Genomic DNA, 13,807 nt, shown 5'->3' on the forward strand with positions numbered 1-13,807 from the left:
GTTTTGCAGAAATGTGTACAGCTGGGTGTCGTGCCTGGGCAGTGGGTCTGGGGGCAGGAGACAGGTAGCCACCATGAAGTCTGGAAAGGGGGACATGCCAGGCTGGGGCAGGGGTGGGGAACCTCCAGCCTTAAGGCAAAATGTGGCCTTCTTGGTCCGTAAGTGCGGCCTTTTGACTGAATCCAGTTTTTGCAGAACAAATCCTTTTATCAAAAAGCGCACAGCAGAGAAAGATGAAGCTTTTCTTGCCTCCTATGGTGCTTAAGGAAGAAGAATCTTGAAATCACAAGGCCACAGTGTCCCCATCCCTGGAAGGGGAAAAAAAAAAAAGCCCAGGGGAGGCCACTGGGGAAGGAGCGGGAGGCTGAGGAAGCCACCTCACTCGTTGGGTCTGCGTCCCCATCTGTGACCCAAGGGGACTGTGGCCCACCGTCCCTGACACCTGCTTCACTCTGATAACCCACAAGGAAGTTAGATGTGCAGCAAAGGGAAGGCCAAGACAGGGACAGACGGCCAAATGGCACCCAGAGGCTGCGCCCCAGTCCCTGAGCCCCAAGAGGGGCCCACAAAGGCACAGGGCTTGGGGGGCTCCTCCGAGACCGTAAAAGGAGGTGTCAGGTTTGGCAGGTGGGAGGGTCTGCCTGCTGGGGGTGACAGGCCAGGAGAGCTCAGAGGGGCCAAGGTGCTCCTGGAATACCAGGCAGGGGGCAGAATTCACTGGAGTGAACCGAGTCAGAGGAGAAGGCCCAACTGAGTCAAACAGAATCAGGGGAAAAATGGGATCTGTGCTGGTAACTTCCACAGGTCCAATTTTTTCTTTTTCGCTTGCAGAACAGAGCCGAGGCTGCAGGTCAGCCCTCTACAGAGTCACTGCTCAGCTGTCCCCTCTCCCAGAGCAGCCTCATAAAGGATCTAAACTCAAACAAGTAAACACAACCATCCTTCCCCAGCAGGCCTACCTCTTCCTCTTCCCTCCTACCTCCCTGCCGTGACCCGTGGCCTTGCGCAGGGAAGGGGAGGAGGAGGAGAGGCGCAGGGCTTTCCCTCTGTGGCCCCAGACTCCCCTGGGCCTGCTGCTTGGCTAGGAACGTAGTGCTCAGGGCCCGAAATCCAAAGCCTGGAAAAGCTGCAAACCCCTCAGGCCCTCAGGCCAAGTCCTTGTCCCCCAGGAGGGCCGGGCAGGGGAGGGGGCCCCGCCTCGAAGTCCTGGGCAGACGCTAAAGACCCAGGGCTCAGAGGATGCTACCCCTGCGGCTGGCGGCCACATGAGCTTCTTCGAAAGCAACCTGGGGCCCCTCCTTGCAGGTGTCACCCTGGCTTGGAGACAGCACTTCCTTTCTCTTAAAGCAACCTCAAGTTTGTTTTCAAAATTCAGGTTTATTTTCCCATGGGAGTTCCTGCCGTGCCTTGAGATGTGTGTGCTTTAAAGGGGCTTTTAGGAATTTCCTGTGGACCCCAGAGGGGCCCTGAACGTTGATGCCACAGCCCGGCAACTTCTGAATTGGCACATGAAACCTGCCAGTTGCTCCTGCTTCACCCTGTGGGAGGCCAGGCGGCCTGTGGGCAGGATCGCTGGGGTCCTGCTCTGGCTTCAGTGTGGGGCGCATGTGCGTGAGTACTCAGGCACGCGCACACGCAGTAGAACGAGAACGTTTAAAAAGTTCTCAGCATTCCTTCGGGTTCCTTTGGGCCTCATCATTCACTACATTATGCTAAAAGGTCCTGACCATTGTCCTTATTAAAGAAAAAAACCTCAAGTCTGGTTCAAGCAGCTGGCCCAGTGAGGACCCCCACGAGCCTGCTGGACACCCTCACGGCCAGGGAAGGGATGGCGCAGGCTCTGGACAGCGAGACTTCCTCCGCGAGGGCCGCCCTCTCTCCCCACTCCTCCCACTGCCGTTTCTTCTGTCCTCCCTTTTTCCCACCAGCTTAGGCACCTGGCACTGTGCTGGGTGCTTCCCACACATGCTCAGTAGGTGGCATCATCTCCATTTTACAGACAAGGAAACTGAGGCTCCAATAAGCAACGGGACTCACCCTAGCTCCCCCGAGAGGAGCGTGGTCAGGACAGCCTCAGGAAGCCGGGCAGGAGAGAGAGGCCTTCCCAGGGGTGGCCAGGTGCTGGGGCCAGCAGGGCTGCCGGGGCCCAGGACAGGGAGGCACCTCCCAGGGCCAGTGGGAGAGGGGACAGACAAGACGGGGCCATGTGCAGCCGGAGTAGGGAGGAGGCTGAAGGCAGAGGGAAGGTGGGCAGATGTGGACTGTCAGGGCTGGGAAGAGGAGGCCCAGCCCCAGGCTCAAACAGCCTGGCCCACCAGGCCAGGTCGGAAAGAGTCCTCAGCTGGAAGGAACCAGGCCGGCATTCAGGGGCCCGGGGCTCCTTCGTGGCCTACAGTGGGGGCCTCGGCCACCCATACGGACACCCTGGTCTGTACTCAGGGGCCTTCCCTGCTCTGCCAGTGGGTAGCTGGACGATCCTCTGGGGACTTCAGTTTGTGTCTCCAGTTGTGAAGTCGCCCCCAGTTCTCTCCACACACTGCCCCTGGCTGCCCGAGGCCCCCTCCCAGGCAGGCTCCCCGATTGCCCCCTACCCATAGCAACCACGGCCAGGCCTTGACCCTGCATCGGGTGGTGTCTGGCCAGCCTAAGCTTCCAATCAGCACAGACACTCTCAGGGACCAGAAACCACACAGCTGGCTCCTTACCCACCCCCAATGGGGCGGGTGGCACAAGGAGAGTCCCAGCGAGGCAGGAAAGGAGATCCGGACAGGAGCCTGCTGTTGCCAGGCCACAGTGAGAATGGGGGGACAGGACACACCCTATGCCGGGAAGGGGCCCCTCTGAGGACACACGTAACAGGCAGTCTCTGTAGGTGGCTCCCGGGGCTGTCTGTCCCATAGGTCCCGGCTGGAGAATCCCCTTTCTCTGGATTTGAACTTCAGGTGCGTCAGAATTACCAGTGAGCCCTTTAAAACGCAGGTCCTCGAGCCCCACTGCAGCCTGGTGGGACATTTGAAACCCACCAGGGAGCTCCTACCCACTTTCTGATGCCTGGAGGGCTTCAGATCGAGCAATACACTTGGGCTGAATGCCCATGGCACGGATGCAGACACAGAAGTCCAGAGAGGTAAAGTGACTGGTCTGCGGCCACACAGCTCCTCAGAGCGAAGGCAGAGGCCAGCCTGGGCATCCCAGCCTCCGGTGGGCCCCTGGCCTGGGTGCCCGTCTACAGGACTAGGGGAGAACCCAGGCCACTGGGGCCCCTCACACCCCTCTCTGAGGGCTGAAGTGGAAGACATGAGAAATTCCCAGGTGTGGGATCCATCCAGCGGGGTTCCCATCGGTCAGGTCACAGGGACTCCATGACCCACACCCTCCCGGGGCCACCTGCACCCCAACCCCAGCTCCTTACTGGTCACGTGGCTCCTTCCCCACCTCCTCACACAAGGGGACCCTCACTCACCATAGTCCTTCTTGCAGTACTTTTTCATGTTAATCTTCAGCTTCCCTTTGGAGGCCTTGCAGTAGGAATCGCAGTCTGCAGGGGGGTGGGGGGAGCACAGACAAAAACTAATTAGGCTAGCCATGAATAGCCGGTGGGCAGAGTGGGAGGCCGCCTCCCTAAACACCCAGTGGCCTCTGATCCCATGGGCCAGGCTGGGCGGGCAGCCGTCCAGGGCAGGCCCAGCCTTCTAAAGAGGCCCTGGGACAAAGGGCCCCCGCCTGACCCACCCCCCATCCCCTCCCGGCCTGACGAATCCTTTAGCCGCCGCCTGCAGCCGCCTTGGCCTCCGTGAGAGACTCCGGGGGCTCCCGTATTGTGCCACCCAAGGCTTCTGAGCACCACACAGATTCTCCCTGTTCTTAAGACGCAACTGGGGCCTGATTAAAGCCGATAGAGGCCTCATTGTCACCCCGCGCCCCGGGTCTGTGTCAGGCACTGGCTTTCATGGCGCGGAGCCTCTGGCTGGGGTCAGGCCCCAACAAAAGAGGTCACAGAGGAAATTAGCAGCCCATGAAGCATTAGAAAACCCCTTTGGTGTCCACTCTACTGGAGTGTGCAAATAAAATGCCCCACGAAGAAGAGTTCAGTTCTAATGGGCCCTACTGCTGAGCGGCAAGGCTGCGGGGCCTGCATCCACCGGGTAGCACTCTGAGGGTGTCCAGGGCCTGAGGAAGAGCCTGGCAGGTTGTATGGGGCACCAGGGCCTGCCAGCCATCGGACTTGTTCTCCTGGGGGTAGCCTGTGTCAACCTCCTAAATGCAAAATCTCCCACCTTGGCCCAACCACGGTCTTTCCCTGCTGGCGAGTTCTGTTCTCTGGACAGGTGATGCAACTCCTTCACTAGGTCTGTGTGTGATGCCTTGGTGTGCTGGCCTAGCCCGTCACAGAGGCCCAGCAAAGGCAAGTCTCCCCCAGTCTGCCCTGCCCCCACTACTCAATGGGCTGGAGCTCATTCAACTCTCACAACCATTCTTTGATGTGTGGGTGTTATTCCCATTCTGCAGACAAGAAAACTGAGGCCCAAGGAGGATAAGCTGCCTGCCCGATACATCACAGGTAGCGACTGCTGCAGCTCAGCCTCGAGCTTGGGTCTGAGATGCCAAGATCCCTGAACCTTGGTTAGGCCATACTCTGTCTCTGTGAACACTGACAGAGTCCCTCTCAGTGTGAGCAGGGTGGTGAGCTCAGAACCGGGGGTGAAAGATGCCCAGTATTCTAGCAACTCCCAGATTGCTGTGGGGGAGGAGCAGCCAGGCCGGCCTGGGGCTGCAGAGGGCCCAGCCTGCTCTGGGAGCAATAGCAGAATGAGCTGGTGGAAATGGGCTGGGTGTACGTCCCAGTGAGGGGTGGGGAGAGGATTAGGAAGGTGAAGGCTCAACATACATGTGCACACACACAGGTGACTGTCCCAGGAGCAGGTGGCAGCCGCCCTCTCACCCTGCAGAGAAGAAAACCAAGGCCAAGGTGGGGCAAGGAGTGATTTGTGTGGGAGCACAGGGCAAAGCCCAGGCAGGAGGGCAGGCCTCTCAGTGCCACCTGCACCCCAGCCCTGCACCCCAGCCCAGGGCTTAAATCTGCAGGAAATATTCACAGGAGACCTCCACAGAGCCAGCCTCTGGCCCTATGGAGGTGGCTGCCTCCTTCGAGGTCCCAGAATGCACCGATGGATGCCTCAGTTAAAGTCGACACAGCTCCATCCCATTGCCCTGGGAGCGCAGGGCCAGCGACCCCCTACTGCCCCCTGTGCCAGCCTCTTAGGGCCCCCAGTTAGGAGCTAGTATCAGGACACGGGAGAAAAACAGTCCCATCCTGCTCCCCTGTGATCTGAGCCCTTGGAACCCTCAGGATGCCCCTACTCTTCAGCACCGAAGGCCACGATGCTGGTCTCTCCTGCCAGCTGGACAGCTGGTTGGTTATTGGAACAGCAACCTCTTGGGGTGCAGGGACTGGGTTGTCAGAGAATGTGGCCCTCGCTCTACTGTGGCCAAGCTCAAGAGGTTGAAATGAGAGGTGATGGCAGCCCAAACACACAAGTCATGACACCATCGTCACCACTGCCACATTTCCCCGCTGGGAACACCGGCTCTGGGCCATGTCTCTGCCAGCTCACACCCAGATGACGCTCACAGTAAATCCACTGCTATGGCTGAACCCAGGCTGTGCGTAAGTCCTGGCGGTCCCGGGCAAGCTGGCTGGAATCCCACCCTGCTCTCTGCACTTAGGGAAGCAAATTGGAACGCAAGCGGTGCTGAGTGACGTTATTGCAGGGACAGCCTTGAATCCACTCTCGTTGACTTCTTGTTTTTCTACGAAAGCCACTGGCCCACATCAGAGCTTCCATTTCAGATCAGGAGGAAATCACTTTCAGCCTGCCCTCCTCCATGGGCTGAGACACGCCCCTCCGTCTCAGCCCAAAGGAGAGAGCCTGGGGTCAGCAGAAGGGGTGCCTTTGAGGGCAGCAGCTCTTCTGGGCCTCACGGGAGGCTTTGGGGTGGGGGTAGGGATTGCTGTACCCAGCTTAAAAATGAGAGCCCAAAAAGGTTCCAGAGTGGCCTGGGGGGCAGAAGAGTCCTAGAATAACTGGCCCTGTACCTTCAGCATCACTGTCCCATCCTAGTGACCCCTGCAGCTCTTCCATCCAGAGCCACGTAGCCGCCTGGGACAGAAATCACCCTAGAATGTGCGGCATCCATCCCTGCCTAACTAGAAGGCGCTCCCAGACCCTGCTTGACCAATCAGTCATCACCACGAATACTAAGTCTGCACCTCGGTAACGGTGGCTGCTCCCTCGGTACTAACGTGTGTCCGGCACTGTTCCCATGGCTTTTGAGCTCCATTTTACAGATGAGAATGTAAGTGAGAGGCATTGCTGCCTCAGTTGCCCCCGGTCTCATGCCTAATGAGGCAGTGGCTGCAGGACCTCTGCTCCTAGCCCTCGTGTTCCCAGCCTTGACTATACAGTGGAATCACCTAGAAGTTTTCAAACACACAGATGCTTGGGCCCCACCCCCAGGAGCCTCTGATTTCCTTAGTTGAGGGAGTGGCCTGAGTGCCTGGATAGTTAACACTCCCCAGGTGATTCTAATGTGCCCTGGTCAAGGGCAGAGCCACCGTCTGAACCAGTTGGGAGATGGGGACGATCTCTGTAGCCGCGACTTGCCCAGAGCACTCAGCTTGGCAGAGGAAAAGCCCGGAGAGGTGGCTGTTGACTCAAACTGGAGAGTGCTCACATGGAGAACCTCAAGGGGCTTGCCCTTACAGAAAATGACGACAGCCTCTGAGCAACCGCAGCAGTTGGGTTTGCTGTGTGTATATCCTACGTTCTACGACTTTCCTTTCTGTCTGCTGGAAATTCTTGTCAGGTCACTGTGCTTGTTGCAGAATGTCCCTGGTCCCTTCATATTTGCTGATTCTAATTTAGTTGTGAGCTAGGAAAACAGAAAGACCAAGCTTGTTAGCATTGTACGTAAACTACAGGTACACAGGCTTGGAAGGAGAGGCTGAAATGTTCTCCTTTGGGTACAGTGAATAAGCTTCAGACCACGGACACTGTGACAGCTATTTGGCTGCTTGTGGACTCTTTGTTTAGGTTGTATTCCAGATAGCTGAGGTCATTGGACAAGTGGCCCCTGGATAAGGAAAATGTTCCTGTACGTTCTTCCTTTATCAAATACACACACAGCTACAGAGACTGCTTCAAGACGGACAAACCACCGCTTTGAAATGTGTCTTTGACTCCTTCTTCAAAATGGCATCTACTTGGCAGCCATTCATGTAGCCTCTCCTTGTTTTGTTCCAAAATAGCTATGAAGACAATGAGAAAAACTGAAAATTCACACTCATGCCAAAAACGAAACTCATGATGACCCAATGCTGGGATCTGGGAGCAATCTCTATTAATTAAAGGCAGATGGTGGTGGAATAAGCAAAACCTGTTCAGGTTTTACCTCAGGACACAGCTCTTTGTCTGACGAACAGAAAGATCCAGAAAAAAGGAGGATGATAGAGAGACAAGGACCACGAAACAAATGGGTAGGAAGTAGACAGGCACTGGGGTGACCCCTCCTCCAGGGAGGGGAAGTTTAAGGAAGGGTAGGAACTGGAAGGAACTTGTATTTTAATCTAAATCATGGATGTACACAATCAAAAAATCAGGCAGTGGAGATAAGAGAAAGGTGCCACCTACCCAGGGCAGAAGGAACCCAGGTAACGGCTGGTAGAAAACAGGAACAGGAGATGAGCTGTGTATATTTCCCTCCCATTCTCCTTAAATCTGAGGTGAGAATCCAACCATCATGCTAGTACAGGGATCTGCAAATGTTTTTCTGCAAAGGGCCAAACAGTCAACATTTTAGGCTTTGAGGGCCACATGGTCTCAGTCATAACTATTCCACTCTGTTGCCTTTGGTTTTGTAGCTCAAAAACAGCTATAGACAATATGTAACCAGATGGGCATGGTAGACTAAAATAACTCTAAAACAACACAGCCTCTGTGAGGTACAAGAAAGCCATCAGGGGAGACAAAGCTGAGCTGAAAAAGCCATATGATGACACAAGAAGAGAAGAGTTGGAAAAACAAAGACTAAAACAAAAATCTACAAACCCAACAGTGCAATTAAAATCTACTTTGGAAGCAGCAAAGAGAAAGGATACTATACGAAACTGATTCAGAAACATGGAGAATAAATTAGAGAAACTCTCACAAAATGTAGAGGAAATGGATAAAGACATAGAAAATATGAAAAAGAAAAGATAAGTATATAAGACAGAAAGTGGGGAGGTGACAGGATTAGGGGAGAACTACAGCAATAGCCAAATGGAATAGAAACAAGAATCAAAAATAGAATTCCTGAGCTTAAGACAGACCTACACATGCAGAAGGAAAAGGCTCACTGAAGATTTTCAAAAATCAAGGAAAAGAAACCAACACCCAGTCACATCTTTGCAAAACATGAAATAACCAGGATAAAGAAAAAATATATACAGATTAAACAACCACCACCACCTGGTCAGATGATCATGGAGCAATGTCTATAAGGTATTAAGGAGAAAATTTAAGACATAAGAATTTTATACCTAGCTAGACTGTCTTATGTGCATGTAGGCTACAATAAACAAAAGACATTCCCAAGTGTGAAAGGGCTCAGAAAATATTGAAATCATGTATCCTTTTTGAAATAAGTACTTTACTTGAGAATATTTTCCAACCAACTATGAAATGAATCAAAGATAAGAGTTTAAGGGGGGAAAGTCATGGTATAAACACACTGGTGATGAGCACTGAAATCAGTAAACAGAGATTTCAAATTTTGTTCTAAAACAGAATGCAAACATCAAAATAATTTTAAAATGTTTGAAAGGGAACATTAGTCTTTATCTCTTTCTCTCTCTATATATACATACACACATATATAACATTGAAATTTAGTTTGAAACTTTAGATCATATTAAAAAAACTAAGAAGTAAAATGAGGTGAGGAATGAAACTTTGTCTTAGAATGTAAAAGATGCTATTTCATGCCCAACTCTGACAAACAAGCGCTATTAGACCAAATAATGCTTATGAAAAACCCAAAGATAATCACAAAACTCTGGAGAAGATAGGAATTAAATTATAGTTAATATGCCAAAAGATAAAACAGAAAAAATGGAAAAATATAAGAAGCAATTATGATAAATTAAGATTACAGAAGAGCAAGTATCTAAAAAAAAAACAATGAAGGTAATGGATCTAACTCTTCTATTGAAAAAATTGATTTAACAATATTAAATTACTGTTTAAGATGGACAAGACCAAATAAAGTGATTTTAAAAGTCTTACAACTTTGGCAGTGGTAAATGAGTATCAGTGAATGAAAACAAAAAATGAACCAAGATGTAGAAATGCTAATATCAGAAAAAGAAGAATTCAAGGCAAACATGTTTACAATGGACAAAGAAGATCACCTAGTAATTTAAAAAATGTATTTTTGGGGAATGGAATAACATCTCATTGAAATATATTAAGCAAAACTGACAGAAATACAAAAAGAAATAGACAGAAGTAAGTGAAAGAATGCTAAATTAATTCCAAGAAGCTGAAATTGTACAGGCCACATTTCCTGACCACAATGTAATAGATACTATTTGTTATTAAAGAATAAAGAATGAAAATAAATGAAGAGCATTCTCTTCTTGAAGTCAGAAAATGAGTAAAACAAAACCCGAAGAAAGCAGGAGGAAAGACTTAATAATAACAGAAGGAGAAATTAATAAAGTAGAATACAAAAAACTTAAAAATTACAAATACGTCCAAGAACTGACTCTCTGAAAAGCCCAAATACAAACAAACTAAGAAAAACAAAAACAGGGCCTGGGACAGTGGCTCATGCCTGTAATCCCAGCTCTAGGGAGGCTGAGGCAGGAGGATCGCTTGAGCTCAGGAGTTCAGGAGGTCGAGACCAGCCTGAGCAAGAGTGAGACCTCGTCTCCACAAAAAAGTAGAAAAATTAGCCGGGCGTGGCAGCCCATGCCTGTAGTCCCAGCTACTCGGGAGGCTGAGACAGGAGGATGTCTTGAGTCTTGATGATGACACCACTGCACTTCTAGCCTAGGGAACAAAGAGAGACCCTTGCCTCAAAAAAAAAAAAAAAAAAAAAAGACAACACACTGTCATGTCTAGTTATGAACACAGGAGAAAAACAGAAAACTAGGAAGTAATGACAAAAGGGTATCACCATGATCTAAAGAACATTTTATAAATTAAGGCTATTATATACAACTTTAAGCTAAAATCTTAGAAATCTGAATGAAATACAATTTTAGGAAAATCTGACTGAGTTGAACTGAAGAAAGGATATGGAAACTGAATAGATAAATAGTCTTAAGAAATGTCTGGCTGGAGATGGATTCAGAGGTAGGGCCAAGTAAACATTTAAAGGACACATTAATTTCATGCTATCTGATCTGTCCAGAAACAGAAAGATGAAACGCTATTAAGAAGAACCACATGCAAGTACTGAAAATCGACCACTTTGCGACTTAAAAAGGGAGTTCCATATGGTTCAACCTTAACATAAAGGCCAGCCATGTACGCACACAGACCCTATGGACCAAGTGATGGGCCTCATTTGCCAAGTGACCCAACATTTCACACCCTGCAGGTTCCCATCCTACCTCTACCCAGCGGCTGGGACCCTGCCCACCTGGACCAGGGAGAGCTTACTCCGTGCAGATGTAACAAGTACGGAGTGGGCAGGATGTCCTGCTGCCCTGCTCTCAGGGGAGCCTTCGGGGCTCAGACTGAGGGCACAGGTATATACTGGTAGATCTGCGTGGGGACCCAGCACCAGGGTCGCCTTTCTCTCCCACCCCTCCCCAACAAGAGGCAGGAGCTGCCAGGGCTGGACACAGCCCTGCCTGGCCTCCCACTCGGACGTGCTCTGTCCCAGGGAGAGCCGCTGAGACCCGGAGGCCGCCATCTGCCCAGCTCACAGCAGGCCCATCCTGGCTGGCTGGCATCCTGGCTCCTCCTGGGAGCGGCCTCCCCTCCCCTTTATTCCTCCCACCTGCTCCCCTGACCGACCCACGGCCAAGAGCCAAGAGGTGGCTCTGGAGGCCCAATCCCAGCGGCCGAGCCCCTCCCGCCTCTTCCTCCACCTTGGGTAGCCGGCCCCTCTGGTCTGCCTCCTGTGCCCCAGGTGCCAAAACCCTGCTGGGCAGGCCTGCTCGCCGGCTCAAGGCTCATCTCTGAGCATATGGCAGGCAGAGCCCGGCGGCCACGGTTGGAGCCAGGGGCACCGCATCTGGCACCTCCCCTTGGAGCAGGGCGGGGAGCTGGCAGAGGTCTCGCTCTCTGCAGCCCTGGCCTGCTCGCTCAACACCTCTGCCTCGCTGCTTCTGGGCTGCCAGGCTCGGGAAGGTGGGACGGCGGGTGTAATGAGCAATGTGGTCTGTCCTCCCAGGGCAGAGAAACCTGGAGGGTTGGTGAGTTGCAGACTCTAGTGGCTTGGTGTAGGGGAGGGACCCCCAGATTCCCCAAGGGCTCAGAGTGAGAGGGGCTGGGGCTAGGAGGGCACCCAGCTGGCTCTGTCCATTTTGGCTGGGCCCTTCTGCTCACCAGCAGGGGACAAAAGCCAAGTGAGGCCCGTCTGCCCAGAAAGTGTGTTTGGCTCTGCCTGACCTGGAGCTGCAAAGCTGCATGGAACCTCCCTCCCGACCCTGTAAGACAGGAGAGTCCAATTACAATGTGTTCAGTTTCCAAGGTGCTGCAAGTGTCTGCCATGGTCTCACACTGGCCATCACAGGGTAGGCATGGGGAGGATGGGGGAGGCACTCCCCACGCGGCTTAACTAACTCTCACCTCCTGGTCCTGGGCTGCAGGTGACTCGATGTCTCCCCCACCCCCTTCTTACCACCCTCACCAACAAGCACTTTGTTCACGGGGAAAGCCACCTCTATGGGGAGAGTGGGGGCCCACAGGCAGAGCTTTAGCCCCCACATGTCTCCCTAAGTCTGTGCTAGTCTCACCTACCCAACTCATCACCCCCAAGCCCTGCCTGCCTCGACAGCAAAATGCCCACTGAACTTTGGACTCTGGGGCAGAAAGGCCAAGGACTCCTGAAATGAGGCAGCCTCCAGCAATGGACTGGCAGAGGAGCCTGGCAACCCATGGGGGCGAGTGACTAGAAGAAAGCCCCAAATGTCTGCAACATACACAGCAAAGGACTGGTGTCTTAAATATGTAAATAACTCTACTGAATCAGTAAGAAAAAGACAAGCAACCTGAAACGCAAAGAAAAGGAACAGGCAATTCACAAAAAAGGAAATAAAAAGGAGATAAGGAGATGTACACATGTTCAACCTCGAATTATCTAAGAAACAAAACGTAAACCAACAGGAATACAGCACTCCCGCCTCGCAAACTGGCAAAGGCAAACATACGCACACTCATACGGAAATTAACACGTGAGCTTTCCTGAGAGCAGCTAACACTGAACGTCCAAACCCTGAGCACACGCACCCTCTGATGCAGCAACCCCACTTCTGTGAATTTACCACCCATTCAAAGTTTTCCCAGGCCCCTCCCACACGGATGGCTCTGTGAGGCGCTGGATGTTCCCTGAGGCTAACGGAGCAGTCGAATGGTATTACAGCAGGACGGAACAGCCAATGACACGAGTGTCATCACACCCACGAAAGGGTGACACTCAGAAAATGAAGACAACGAGCAGGACACACGGGGAGAGAATGGGGGGCACAGGTGGAGACGCACTTAGATCTGACAGGCTGTCTGAGGGGGTGACATTTAGGATGACAAGGAGTCAGCCCTGTATAGTGCAGGGAAGAGCATCCCAGCCCCCACAGGTACAAGGGCCCTGGAGCAGGAAAGTGACAGGCAAGTTCGAGGAACCAAAAGGAGGCGAGATTAGAGCTGGGGGACGCCCAGGCAGAGATGAGGCTGTGCGGTTAGCAGGGGGTCCCTGCGGTTGTCAAACTCAGCAGTTCAGATTTTATTCTAGAATATGATGTGCAGTGAAATGCTGGGTGGTGGGCTATGGCTGGGTTCTGTACCTTGCTGGACGCCTTATCTAACTTCTACTACAACGAGGATAAACTTCTTGTGTTTAAGAGAACAATAAAAACAGTCTGAGCTGAGTCTCTTCTCAGTGATGTGGGGTGGGGATACTATGACAAGATGACATCTGTATTTAACAAGGTGACATATGTATTCCTGATGCAGGGGGCTTCTGCCTTGAGGAAGTGCTATGTCCTAAGGGATGGCAGAGGTATGTGGAGGGAGAGGGAGAGGGAGGGGGAGGGGGAGAGAGGTTTCACCCTTTCCCAGTGCCACCAATGTTAATGCCAAGGGACAAAGGAAAAGTGGGTCATCAGCCAACAGATATATTCTCAATGCTAACCACGTGCATGGCAATGTTGTTGGGGGTGAGGACACTGCTCTAGCTGGGGTAGGGGGACAGCTCCCTGAGGAGGTGACCCATGGATGACACCTAAACCATGTGAAGGAGGCAGGTACAAGAAGATCTGGGGGGAGAGGGTTCCAAGCAGGAACAATAGCCTGTGCAAAGGCCCTGAGGCAGGACCGAGCCTGGCATAGTCCCAGGACTAAATGAAAGCTGGGGTGCCTTGTACCGAGTGAATGAGGGGAGCAGAGACATGAGTCACAAAGCCTGAGGGGCCACATGGGGCTGGAAAAGGTTTGACTTCCATTTTAAATGTAGTGCAAAGCCACCAGAAGGGTCTAGCCTGCTGTCTCCCTCAGGGCCGTGAGGTGCCAGGTCTTTAGTTGCCACGGGGCTGAGG

At 52.2% G+C, this 13,807-nt stretch overlaps 1 protein-coding gene across 1 annotated transcript in view; it reads right to left on the minus strand.

Moving 5' to 3' along the window:
• NTN1 (netrin 1) overlaps positions 1-13,807 on the minus strand; it is a 181,548-nt gene that overhangs the window by 12,892 nt on the left and 154,849 nt on the right. Inside the window, exon 6 of the mRNA XM_012655637.1 lies at positions 3,464-3,538. Coding sequence (XP_012511091.1) covers positions 3,464-3,538 — 75 coding nt within the window. The remainder of the gene's footprint in view (positions 1-3,463; positions 3,539-13,807) is intronic.

Source organism: Propithecus coquereli, unplaced genomic scaffold (genome assembly GCF_000956105.1).
Source record: "Propithecus coquereli isolate 6110/MARCELLA unplaced genomic scaffold, Pcoq_1.0 Scaffold482, whole genome shotgun sequence".
NCBI classification, from domain to species: Eukaryota; Metazoa; Chordata; class Mammalia; order Primates; family Indriidae; genus Propithecus; species Propithecus coquereli.